This window comes from Hetaerina americana, unplaced genomic scaffold (genome assembly GCF_022747635.1).
Source record: "Hetaerina americana unplaced genomic scaffold, ioHetAmer1.1.p SCAF_6, whole genome shotgun sequence".
NCBI lineage: Eukaryota > Metazoa > Arthropoda > Insecta > Odonata > Calopterygidae > Hetaerina > Hetaerina americana.
The window spans coordinates 80,401,436-80,416,089 of NW_027287205.1; the positions used below are offsets into that span (position 1 = coordinate 80,401,436).

Genomic DNA, 14,654 nt, shown 5'->3' on the forward strand with positions numbered 1-14,654 from the left:
ATTTAAAAAAGCTATTCAATGTTGGCAATGTTTAATAGAATAGCTAAATTCAGCAATGGATTTGTAAGGATAATAGTTACTAAATTGACTCAGCATATTACAATTAAACTCAAGAACAATTTTTGAGGAAACAATATTTGACTATGCTCTAAAAAATTAAATTAATTCTCTTTTGAAACTTTGAGGCAAATGGAAAGATGATGATTTAAAGTTATGCTACATTTTAAAAAGCCAATATTAAACAGTTGGCCATTACCCAATGTCATTTTTATGCTTTGATAATAAGACCAAGAGGAAAGTTAATAATAAGACTCTAATAAGATTAGAAATATCCTGGGATGCTGCAAATTTAGCAAATATATTATTTATATTACCCATTTATAGAAAGCACAAATATTTATCATCTTGAACTTATTAATGCCAGAACAATCTAGCTTGACATTTTACAAAAAATAACAATCACATACATTTCACTTCAACAGAGGTGAGTTCTACATTAGGTTATATGTCTTTTTTATCCTTCTTGATATTTCCCTTACAATAAGTTCCACTCTTCATTTGCAGATTGTCAAGGATTTATAAAATAATCTTATTCTATACAGCATGACAATTATCCACAAGAAAATAAAATCCTATTTTTATCAGAAATAAAATAATGCATTTGAATACCACGATCGGTCAATAAAAATAATCACATTTAAACTTAATAGTGTTCGTTCTTATTAATTCAATCCTTTCTATTTTCTTATTATCAGAGTGATATATAAAAATAATATTTTAGACATACATTTCAAATGGCAGCATTAAAATGGTGGTACCATATCACCTCCTTTACTGTTTGGCCAATAATTTTAAATAATTTAACAATTAATTTTAATTCATGTATGTGTCATCCATAGTATAGGTATTCTTATTGCAAGTTGTGCCTTTTTTCAAAAGATAACATTTCCAATATCCCCCTCATTATTTGGTTAAAGGAAAACTATCTTATTCATTCTTTTTTAAATTTTCAATTAATTTACTACAATCTCAAATTTTGAGATAAACAATATATTCAGCAACATCTTTTAAATTTTATATCAAACAGCAATACTATCAACCATCTATGATTATGTTACAGTCAATACTTGTGATAGATAACAAACTTCATAATTTAAATCTAACTGGTCAAAATAGCACTACATTAATTTTTAATGGAATGGCCACATACAGAGATATATACCTATAGCTTCTCAGGATGGACTTATGAATAGAATTTCCAATGAAAAGCAGCCAGTAATTTGTCCTTCTATTGTTGATAGAGTAATCCTCTTTACATAAAAAATAATTCTTATAATCAGTCAAAACATGCTCAATTAATGTCACTGTTGTGTTGTCGCCATTTTGATTTAAAATTTTAAATACTGTTATATACATTTAGATGTATTTTTCTCACTCATACCAGATACTGTATTTTGTATGACTCATGTGAAGCTAGGAAGTTATAATGCCTGCCTTTTGACAGTTTAGTTAGGTAACAAAAATAATTCACTAACCACAAAATACTATGATCACCTAACAGAGGGATTCAATTAGTATTACACAATACCTCTACTCACCAAATGATCTTTGTACAACATAGACCACTGAGCATAGTGTCCTTGTACCAAAACATTGGGTATGCAAAAATAGACTCATTAAAATAGATAAATTGTAGCCAGTATTTATCTGCATGCCTTTCGGATCCATCCACATATTAAAAGTTAAACAATTAAGACAGCAAACTAATTGTATGTGTTTTTTATAACATTCTCACTAAAGATATTGAAAATCCTAAAGAAATGTCAAAGCAACCTTTCTCAAATACATGGAAGTTAATAAATGACTTTAAAAAAATGAAATACATCAATGGAATAGTCTCTCAATTTAGAAAACATATTTAGAGCAGCTCTGACACAAGGCATAGGCAGATTGAGAGGGAATCCATCTTCATATGCCAAAATTTATAATCTGAACTGAAATCATTACCAAATTTCCTCGCTTGGAAAGTGCCTCCCTGGGACCATAAATCAATTCATATCTTTCAGCCAAAAATTAGGTAGCATTCTGTCCATAAAAAGGTAAGATTAATGTGGAACTTAATTATTACTAGGTTAATTCATCATGGCATTAGTGCAATCATTTACTTCAACTTAAGCCTTGTTCTTACTGTTGAACATATGAGACTCTATATTGAAAGACAAGATTCTCACATTGACGTTTAGACTAGATTAATATAATATCCTAAATATGGCACAAAATTTGAGCTTGATGCCAGCACTTCACTCATTGAAGTTGTTATTAGTATAATTGTGCAAGAAATGAATGTTGTTTAAAAATATAAATATCTACCAAAGATAAATAAATGAAATTGTCATATTCATTTGATGAATTAGTAAAAGATGAAATAAATATTTTTCTCTGCAGCCCAGGATATGGAGAAAAACAATTTATGTACGGAGATATGTACAAAATTGAACTAGTTCAATACAACGTTTCCAAGTAATATGTGGACTAGAATTGAATTACATGGGTAATCATCAAATTCAAAGAATTGAAATACTTTGACAGTTAAAACATGTAACTATCAGATGATTATTCTTTCATGTCATTAGCAACAGTGAAGCATACATTATGGCGAAAGAATGACGATAACAAAGATGAAATATCCTTTTAATAACCTATATTTTCTCTGGTATTAAATTTTTCTGTATGTTCCAATCAGCACATACATATAATAAGAAAAATATTGTTCTCTGTCTCAGGTTCAATATCTACCTGCAGGAAGAGCAATACAAACATAATCAATTGTATTGAGGGTTCATTGTAGCGTCTTCTAAAAGGTTTTTTATTTCATACTTGGATACACTTAACCTTGGTTGAACCTGTCAAGTTCCCTATTGATCCATTTCTAACTACTTTTTTTTAAATGCCAAGGAAAAGTATTAGGCCAGTAAACAAAGTAACAGTAATAGAATCTTGCTGACAGGTTTCTTAAGACCTGGTTTGTCATGAGAAACGGAAGAAAAATATACGCATAAACTTTCTGAGGGAGCAATCAGGTATATATATCAGAATTTCAGTAACATAGCCATGCATTGGAAAAACTCACTTACCAAGAAAATTTTGATCATAGCCCCAACATTTATATCTGATATATTTTGATACATTTCACTGCATCATTTTCACTTTTTTCCAATATTAATGAGATAAAACATTTTTGTGAGGCGAGTGAACCCCATAATATTCTATAAAAATACTTCATCAATGACAACATCTTCAAACTGACCATCTTAAGAATGGATGAGTAAATGTTAGGCTTTTACGATATATTACATAGAAATTTTCCTACATATCCATATGCTTTATTTAAATGTAAAAGCAATCTTATTAGCATGCTCAAGTGATGATTTTCTTAAAAGATACAATGAATGCATCTTTTCTCAACCTGAAAAGAACATTTACACATTATGGCTCTCGGAATATCAAACATAAAACCATTAATGTTAAAGTTTATCTGCAAAGTTGAAATTGGAAGATAGGAGGAGATTATAGCTCATCCTCTTTATTAACTTGATATAATATTATAAAATTAAATAAATTTGGCATCATCACTAAGCTAATTAGCTATTGTTAACAGACTGACTGAGAGCTCATTTTTATTCAAACACTTTAAAAATCATTCTAATTACTTCAAATCTCATTTTCAGATACATACTAGACTGGCCACTACATTTTTTTTCTTAAAAGTAGGTATTAATAATCCTTTTTGCAGACCCAATGCTTCTAAACAGTAGAAAATCTAGATTTATTGGAGCACCATAGTGATATAGATGAAAAACTTAAACATACATGATTTAAAGGCCAAAGAGACTCCATTGTCTTTGTTCCATGAGGAAGAATATAGAAGATTGCCATATTGATTCTTTTTAATAAAGAATAGACTAATTTATAGCCATATTTGAAAACAGAACTGTTGCATTTTCTTTTTAAATATCTTTTTCAATTGAACTTTAACAACATCATCTAAAATTTCTCTGCTTTTTTTTTGATTTTTTTATATGTACTTTTATATAAAAATTCAAACAAATATATATATATATATATTTATGTATATATGGTATTTACTTTAGATTTTTGTAGATGTCAAAAGAACTCTACCATTTCCATGTAGAGTTTTCTATCTAATAGTGCAGAACATTAGGTACACTTAAGGATTCAATTCGAGGTCTTCCAGTGTATATAGAGTTGTTAAAAAATCTGGCTGAGGAAACTATTTGTATACGCAATTGACATTTGATGTGGAACCAAATAGAAATCACTATATTCATCATTCAAAGCAGGGTTTCAGCCCATTCTAATTGAGACACCTCTACAAATGTTTGATAAAGTTTTATAAAGTAGATTTTGAAACATGCTCTGGAATTGAAATGTCACTCCATGCAATTCACACAGTGCTGGAAGAAGTAATTTTATTGCTTGAATTTTCAACAGTACTCGACGGCACATAACAAAAACAAATAAGAAGAATGGTACAGCTGAAACCCTGTTTACATCCAGATAGTCAATCAACATGCAACTTTCCATCACATGTTTTTTTTTAACCACTAACAGTAGGTACACAAGCTGTTGGCAACACAAATGAAACTCATGGTCTGACTATAGTACACAATTAAAACCCCACCACCAGAAATAAATTACTCACCTCCCTCGAAAATTCCCCAAAAAACGGCAAAAAAACTCATGCCTATTGAGACTTAAGACCAAAAGCTTATGATCTTGGAGGAGTTTGGGAAAGAGAACCCTGTCCTGTAGATGATGGTAGTTGTGACAGAGCTGCAGAACTCAGCCTTGATGTCCTTGGCTCAATCTCAAGAGACATTCGGTACAACTCTTCATCATCAAGAAGAAGAGATGGATCTAATAAATAATTTGTTACCTTGGGTATTAACTCTATTTTATACGGAGTCTGCTGGAAATGCCTGATTTCTCGAATAACATGAGCTATCTGCAATGGAAAAAATAGGGAATTAAAGTCCAATAAAGTGAATTATTTCCAAATAGTGTAGCACAGATAACAAATTTATTCAATAGAATGAAACGGGCAAAGAGCTGATAAACTGGGAGCCGAAGAACCTGGAGGAATGCCCCATGAGAAAGAATACTTTAAAGCATTACCAAAATGGGAACCTTCAACTCATGTTACATGGAGTTTGACAATGTTTGATTCTTTAATTTGTATCTCCTGCCAATGGCCATTCTTTATTGAAAAAAAACTAGGAAGGTAGAATCATAATTCTTAAACTATATGCACCAGAATACAATACCAAGTAATAAGACAACCTTAGAAATGATTACATATCTACCAATGCTTATTTCAAGCCACATGTTCTATAATAATGTGCTACACATGTGGACAAAGATAATTTAAAGTTTATTGCTTTAAAGTGACATAATTGCAATCATTATCATATTTTATTTGTAGTACATGAATTTTTTTCTTAATTAATATTTTTAAAATTGGGCATACATGAAGGTTTCCCCACTGCAATGGTAATAGTAGTATTTACGGGAGGCAACTGACAGCTAAGGTCATTAGCACCATTAGAGATGAAAATAGGAACAGGAAAGGATAAAGGATGGAGAGAAACCCGGTGTTGGAATTAGCCTATTCTTAACGGAAGGTGCCACGGGGTCCGCAGATTAACGTCTCATCCGACGAAAGGCGTACTTACTCAAAGTGCCCTCCACAAAGCACCTCAAGAAGGGATCGAGATACCACTGAAATATATCTGTGGCCCCCACCGGGATTTGAACCCGGGCCCTCTGGTTTGAAAGCCAGTACACTAGCCATCACACCACCCCGATCCCCATCCACTACAATGGTATTTGTAACCAGTAAAACATGACAGCGAAAAACTTCCCTATAACTTTTTTTCAAGGCCTTGCCTTTTCATTAAAATTCATTGATTGTGCCAGAGAAAGCAAAAAAACCAGTTGATGGTAGGCTACAAAGATCATGACCAATGTTGATTACACTAAATGGAAATCTGGAGTGATTAATTTGATTTAATATTGCTTTGCTTTCCCAATGATCAGCCGGCTATATCAAATAATGTGCCAAATATTCAGGAGTACATACATAGCCATAGCAGTCATGACTCAAAATGTTATGCATAATAGGTATCCTTTAATTGGTCCTGTTTCAATGGTGAACAAGGAAATGGCAGTTATATAGATAGAAGGAAACTCAACCATGGCTGCATTTCCAATGGAAAGTGAAAAAGGAAATAGAAAAATGTAATAACACTTGATCGATTGAAACAAGAAGGCAAAGAATGAAGAATGTTTGTCAGTAGTTGTGCAAGAAACTATAAGCTGAAGGAAACCCAATGCTAACTATGACAGCCTTAACTATTGTACACTCTAAGTCATCTTTAATAATATTGGGTTTCATAAAAAAACAATCAGAGACATCTTGAAAGACCCTCAGGGACCTACAGGGGTTAGGTACCTAAGGGTGAGAAAGGCTGTATGGCATGTCATTTACTAATCGGGATTTCTCCTGTGGCAATTAAAGTGGAAGCAATAATATGTCACACCTTGAAAAAAATTTGAAAAATCATAAACTGGTTGAACCTTCCCTCCACAAAACTTGTGTTTGAAACAAGGATCCCACCCATGAGTTATACATCAGTACTAACAAGATGAAGCGCAAAGGTGTCACTTTGAAAAAAATTAACATTGTATTAAATAAGTTTGAATCTTGAAGTAATTTTGAATAAAGATATTGTCAATGAACCTTCAGACTTATATGAAAATTAAGGGGAGCAAATTATAGCCATATCCATATCAACAATCTCGTACCTTGAAATGATAAACTTCAGCAAGGGTATACACAAAGAAAATAATTATTTTACCTATCCAATGCTTGTCATTTATGAGTGAATGCATTCATATGTATAAGTATCGCATTATTTTTACAAGACTGCCTTTACACTCAGGCAACAATTCTGTTAATTTTTCATTTCCTTTGGAAGCAAACTAATTTCAGTAGGTTCTATGGTATATTCATTTGAAAGAATACCACTTGGACTTACCATTCTCATTTTGGAAAAGTTTAGCAGCCCATCATCAGTAAAATTTGGGGTTCCCTCTTCAATGAATGACAAGTCGGTCAGGTACATTCCCAAATAAGGAATGCAGGGTGGATCACAGCGATGAAGAGCATCACGGAGGTTACGAAATCTGCCGTCGGAAGATACAATATTCTGCAGCTTTTCAATAGTCTGCTTAGTCTGTAAATAAAAATGTAATTTATTTATCAATTTGAAATAAGATAATGCTAATTTAGATTCAGTAACATAAGTGGGAGGGGCAAATACATAAATTTATATGCCACAAGTAACAATTTTTCTTCAGAAACATAACATTTGTGCCAAATATTTAATTTTGATAAAAAAATCAAATGGTGTAAGAAGTATAAAATTTAACTCAAAAAATTAGATCTTCACAGAATGCACTATAAATATTTTTTCACGCAAATGAAATTCTTACAAAAAAACCTGAATACTATATGATAAATTATTGGGGGTGAATAGGACCAACTGTAATACTTATCCCATTGAGAAAAGCAAATATATACTGCATAATATTCAAATTGGAAAGACATTTAGGAATGGGTTAGGAAAGAGTGAGCAGTAGTCCTTCCTGGATTCATATCAAAGGATAGTTCCAGATTTATTTTCATTCTACCAGTATTGGTACCAGCAAAGGAAAAACATAAATGAGGATTTTAATGTTCCCTGATGAAGACATTGAGAGAAAGGCTTATTCCATGAATTAAAACATTATCTTATCCAAATATATATTACACACTACAGAACTTCTATGGCATAAAATTCTCATATCACAAATAAGTGTGAAACTTGAGACTCAAATAACTGGAGATCAATATTCTCCATGCATTTTTGAAAGAAGAGTCATTAGGAAAGTATGAGGCGACATCTGAATTAAGACTGAATGGATGACACACGAATAAAGAAATAGATGAAATACTTCAAAAAGAAATTGAATGTTAACTGTGTGCAATCCCAGGGATTAAGTTGGTTAGATCATGTTAAAAGACTATCCAAGCAGAAATATATAAATGCATGAAATAATTAAAAACCCTCGTGAGATATGAGGTCTGTGCAATAAATGGTGCACGAACTGGTGCAATCTGGTAGCCATGACGCAGTCTATATCCTGGCCGACTAGCGGCGCTAGTTGCCTGAGACCCAATGAGCCGTCTGTGCTTGGCGGATTGCCGAGCTGTGCATACGGTGCCAGGTATGTTAGTTTCTGTTATCCTTGCTTTTACCATTTGTCAAAAATTAAAACTGACGGTATCACGGAGCAACTAATCAACATAGTTTTTGCTGAAGTGCCGTAACAGTTAACAAGGAATTACTGAAATGTTGACAGCTGTTAACACTGATAATGCTCTGAAGAAAAATATCCATTTTCAAGTGGATTAAGCATTTAAAAATGGCCGACAAGACGCCATGGATGATGCAAGGACGGGAGGACCTGTGTTGACGACAACATTGATCGTGTTCTGTCCCTTGTCCTAACCAATCGTCAAAAAACTGGCCGAATGATAATTGATGAACTGAATTTAGGAAAATCAATAGTGCACGCTATTTTAACCAAACATGATGGATGTATCCTTCACCATGACAATGCACCTGCACATTCAGCTTTGATTGTTTGCCAATTTCTGGCGAAAAATTCAATCACCATCCTTGATCATCTTCCTTATTTGCCAGCTCTTGCCCCCTGTGGCTTTTGACTCTTCCCAAAATGCAATATTGTGATGAAGGGACATCACTGGGAAGATGTGGATGCAATAAAGCAAGAAATGACAAGAAAACTGAAAAGCATAACTGCCGAGGGCTTCCAAGGGTGCTTTAAACAGTGGGAAAGAAGATGGAATAGCAACAAATGGAGAGTACATTGAAGGGGACAAAATTGATGGAGACTAAATTTTGCAAAATAATGTTACTATGGTATCAGCTAGCGTATTTATTGGACAGAGTAGTATACTGTGGATGAAATAACTTCATTAGTGGAGAGTGATTTATGAGTGTTATGGGTCAGAATACGGAGATATAACCTCAATGATCAGGGAGACATGGAGAGGAGTTATCATATAAGTCAAAGCCTTGAAAAGTATAGTTGGAGGATGATGGCAATTTAGAAATGTGTTCAATTGTGTATTTGCAACAGAGGTACTGTTGCATCAATCTAATCAAAACATTTATTTTGACTTTGGATTTGTTGAACAAATATAGGACACGTCAAAGAAAATCATACAAGTCCAAATTGGAGTTGCAGTTTCTCATTGACAGAGTAGAACATATTTCAACAGATATTCATTCACAAGGTCTTTTTTTTAATAGTGAAATTTTATTAAGATTCCTCACATTCCAGGTGATTTATTAAAATGAATGAGTGCCATATTTTGAGTTATTTAAGATAAGATAATAACTGGCTCATGAAACTCAAAGAAATTTAAAACAGTTTCTGGCGTCACTTGGTGGAAAATCTTCATATTGAAATTGAAATTAAACCACTTGGCTTTTCCACACAGAAAAAAAATGTTTCTACGTGGAAAAGCCAAGTGGTTTAATTTCAAGCTCATAGAAATTTATTCAGATGCGATCACATTTTAATGTATTCCCATGCTGCTACAATATATCTTCACAATGAGCATTGGTTCTGGGAGTGCCAGAAGCAAACAGCTTAAAGGGAGGCAAAACATTTGGCTGACATTTGCCAACATAATATGGTTCCACTACAACATGCATATTTTGAATGTTTCATTTTTACTGCACACAGTTAGACTTTGTACTATATTAGGACAAGATGAACCGTGGGATTCAAGTGGGCTAGGGGAAATGGGACCCTAGTAGAGCCCTTGGGAAAATACTTTGGGGGATATATGAATAAGCCTACCCAATGGTAGCAATGCCTGTTCAATGGGTACATAGCACAGATACCGAGAGGTTGGTGGATGAGGAAGAAGAAAGGAAATTAGCGTGAGTGCATCAGCGAGAGGATCAGCAAGTGGCAGGAGGAGGTGGGAGGAGTGGAATGAGTGCAGGAAACAGCTTTGTTGGTAAGGAAAGCAATGGTTTTGAGATTTAAAATTTATAGGCATGTCTACACTAAAGCCTCCTCGATGTTACGATTAAATCAGCTGGCAGATGCTTAATCTACAAATCATGATTTGACATTTTTCAAAAGGAGAAGCACAGTGGCATAATAATGATCAGTTTACTTAAAGATAACAAGAATCAAATTTATAGGAACTAATTTTTCGAACTCTTACCGTTTTAGAAACCTTTTCCCATGTTTTCTTCAATCTGAATACAGCACTATTGGTAAAGGCTGCACAGATTTGTAAAACACCGTTAAAATTATGGAGACATCTACTAATATCAGCAACAGCCGCCCATTTCTCAATGGCTGCTATTCTAGCATTCATATTTGATTTTCTAATAATTTCAGATACAACTAATTGAGACACCTGGAAAAAAGAAAATTATTATTAATAATCACATTATGTTATCTATCCCGTAATATCAATATATTAATGGTTTCGATACTCTCCCTGCTTCGAGCTCACATATTTATACACAATGAACATTTTGACTAAGTAATGTACAGGAATGTGTTTAATGCTCCAATATAGAGGCAACATTTTCTTGAAATGCAGCAGAAACTTCTATTGATAACTTTCCAAATTAACTAAATAAGCACTCAGACCAAATGAGTACTTAGTACGAGAATTCCATGGCTTCGGGTTAAATCCTGCTCAGACTCCAACAGCAAACCCTGATGTTAGAACTGCAACTAAATGCGTAAAATACAGGGACATGTACATATTGGGACACAAACCTCTAATTTTTTTTATTGCGAGGCTCTACTAGTTGATTGCCAAATTGGGGAAATACAGAACACTGTTTTATGAACTATTTTGAGGGATAGGAATTACAACACGGCCCATGTGCCCTGCCATTTGAACTCCGCCTAGCTATTTCAACAGGGCAGCAGTTTGTTCACAGTGGTGGTCAGTGGTTTGTTTACATCGTGTTGTTTACATTGTTTACATGTGGGATACATTTGTATTGTATTTCAATGATTGTATTTGAGGGTATGCTTGCGTTAAATGTCATTATTAAGCATTCAAAAGAAACACAGTTTAGCAAAAACAGGTATAGTGAAATTAGCAATAGGGTTCTTTTAAAAGTAGCTCGTAAGAAGTACGTCGCACTTCTCTATTTTATCGATGCAATGTAATTATTAATTCTGTGTAGCGATGCCCATCATTTTCCGCGGCATATATGTTATTAATTTCAACAGTGAGATCTTCAATATTTTATCGTTAATATTTCACTTTCATTGGCGTTCGACCGTTGAGCAAAATCGGAGAAGTAATGCACGAAACAAATCGTTTGTGTTTAGAATAAATCCACGAAAGGGCGCAAATGCGAGATGCAATTAACCACTTAGGAATAAGTGATGAAGTATTTGTGAAACATAGCGTTACTGCATGTGATTTATTAGGTATTTGTGTGTGCACCATAGTGAGTCGCATATCTATTAGTCTATTTTTTGGCATTCTCTTTTGAATACCCTTGATTATCCTGAGCTATTCTGATTACTGCCTTTTCATTTTTATGATATTATGCATATATATGATACCTTTTTTCCTATAAAACGAAGTAATGAAGATTTTGTGAACTACGAGGGTCATCCGGAAAGTAGTACCCGTTCGTGAAATAAAGACACAAAAGTAAATATTAACAAACATAAAAAATTTTATTTGAAAGAGGATACTTTAAACTACTTCTCAACATAATCTCCAAGCAAATTAAGGCATTTGTCATAACGTGTGACAAGTTTCTGTATTCCTGCTGCATAGTCCTTCGCCGCCAGCTCATTGAGATACGCGAGGGACCCATCTTGCACAAATTTTTGCATAATGCAGATGGTGTTTAACAATTTCATGAACAATTGTTCGAGAAACATTGGGAAAATGCTCACAGATGTCATCAATTGTGACGCGCCGATCGTTCCTCACGAATTCGTCAACTGAGCTCACCAGTTGGTCTGTAATGACAGACGGTCTCCCCGAACGCTCATCGTCGTGTGTGTTCCCCCTCCCCATGTTGAAGTTGCGACACCACCGCCGAACAGACGACTCGTCCATTACATTGTCTCCATACACCTCCTTTAATTGGCGATGAATATCACATGGGCGAACGTTTCTTGCATTGAGGAATTTAATCACTGCCCTCACTTCACAACTGGCGGCGTTCTCAATTTTTTTAAACATTGTAAACAATCACAGAAACAACACAGGCAATGCTAGCGTCACGCAACTTGGCTCAGAGAAGGCAGACAAGCCACTGAAGCTATCTGACCTCGTCCAGCGGCTACTCGCGTCGTCAGCACTTCATGCGGCACGAACGGGTACTACTTTCCGGATGACCCTCGTACTTAGGTGTTCACATTTGTGATATGTTGGGCATTTATTTGATACACCATTCTGTAGTGCCAAATCTATTGCTTTAGTATTCTATATAGTCATTAAATGTTTTAATTCATTAGCTAAATCATTCAAGAAATTAGTAAAATCGCACCTTGTTGAAAATGAAAAAGGGGTTTTTGGTTTAATGTGTCCTCATGGAGAAAATTACTTAAGTACTTATTTAAACCTATGTGATCACTGATTTATTAATATTAATTTGCATAGGTAACTACCGTCTGTGGTAAAAAATCAATGGCAACACTCGTGCATGGTTTTTTCAGTATAATATAGTAGGGAGTTTTTCGATGTTAAATACCAAGCATTGAAGTTCATCGAGGATTGTTTTGAGTAGCTTTGTTGCAGGTTGCATAAAGTGTACTATCAAATATGTAAATGAAAGAATTTGGTATGTGCAAATGTTATATCAATTATTTTGCTTAAAATTAATCCGAGTTACCGTTTTGGGAAACAACTCAGAAGACAGGCTCATACAAAATAGATGCACATTCAAGCAAAACCTGTTGATGAGCAGAAGACTCAAATGAATATGATTAAAGAATATATATATATATATATATATATATATATATATATATATATATATATATATATATATATATATATATATATATATATATATATATATATATATATATATATATATATATATATATATATATATATGTATATTGCTTCAGAAGCATCTCCCATAGTAAGGCTTTATGTAGTAGGTTTTAGTAATGGAAATTTACTATGCACACAAGTTTCAAACATTGAAGATGGATTAAAGTAATATGTAACAAGTAAGGTATAACAAACATTTCAAAATATTTCAGCAAATTTGGTGGTGATTGAATTACTGTAATGATACTCAAGTATTTTAACGTGAAGCCAAATCACCTGCATGGAAGGCATGTGGGAAATTACCTATGGTGAGATTTTAACAAAAAATTAAAGAAGTATCTCCTTCCAAAGGTAAGGCTTGATGACTAAAAAATATTTATTTCTTTAGCCTAAATGATCATAGATACACCATATACTATAATGTGAAAAAGTTGCCTCAGTCAAGAGTCTGATAAATATATCAATCTTTGTGAAGAAGGCAGAAATTAGTATACACTAATAGCCGCCATCTAGCTCAGGAGGACTTCTAACCTGACCAGTAGAGTTTATGGGTGTGGGTGAAATGCATGATCTCTTTGTCATGAGTTCTCTGATCAATGCCAGTTCTTTCTCATTCAAGTACAAATATATTTATACTTCACACTTTCACAAGTCTGTGGGAAATTACTTACTCATTTAATATGGACAAATATCCTAGGTCTTCCTCTTTTCTTTAACATTTCTAATCTTCCCCAAAAAGATTTAAATGCAATCGCAATGCCTTATCAGGTATCCTTCCAGCCTGTTGCTTCTACGTTGGTCAACTTATACTTTTCCCTCACTCTATCAAGTGTACTTTCCCTCACTTGATTGCTTGTTCATCCAGGGTATAATAAACATAGGCATAGGAACATTCAAATTTCATCTCTTTTGAAGATGGCCCAGGTCTTAAACCTGTACAATACAACGATTAGCATGTATGCTTATATGAAAATTTTCAAATTAAATGTCTTATCAGGTGCCCTTCTAGCCTATTTATTTTGCTTCTGTAAAATTAAAATTTATTCTCTTTCTGCTTCTGATAAATTCTCTTACTCTAATTATTTGTATATTATCTCCTTCTGGAACTGTTTGCTCTTTTTCCATGATGTCATGTCCTAATGTCCTGTTTACAATTCCTGAGTACAATTTTTCTGTAAATATTGAAATGAAATGAAATAATTGACTTTGTAATTCCACACGCTTTGTTTTAAAAAAAACATGACCCAGGTTTTGACATGAATGTCATCATCGGGTGGTCCTCATAGAAGCACGCTGGCTATATATACCTTCTGATCAAGGGAGGGGGGTTTTGTCATAGAGGGAGGTTGGAGGGGTAAAAAGGTTACAATGTAGCTGGGAAGAAAAGAGAATTTCATTTTTGACTTAGAAGAGTGGTAGGTCTAGGAGTGGA

At 33.7% G+C, this 14,654-nt stretch overlaps 1 protein-coding gene across 3 annotated transcripts in view; it reads right to left on the reverse strand.

The window, feature by feature from the left end:
* Positions 1–4,146: 4,146 nt before the first annotated feature.
* LOC139694977 (ras-specific guanine nucleotide-releasing factor 1-like) overlaps positions 4,147–14,654 on the reverse strand; it is a 612,331-nt gene continuing 601,823 nt past the window's right edge. For all 3 annotated transcript variants that reach the window (XM_071593533.1, XM_071593532.1, XM_071593531.1), the window contains 3 exons: positions 10,394–10,591; positions 7,119–7,316; positions 4,147–5,026 (listed from right to left, as the gene is read on the reverse strand). In XM_071593533.1, coding sequence (XP_071449634.1) covers positions 4,790–5,026; positions 7,119–7,316; positions 10,394–10,591 — 633 coding nt within the window. In that variant the 3' untranslated portion in view covers positions 4,147–4,789. The remainder of the gene's footprint in view (positions 5,027–7,118; positions 7,317–10,393; positions 10,592–14,654) is intronic.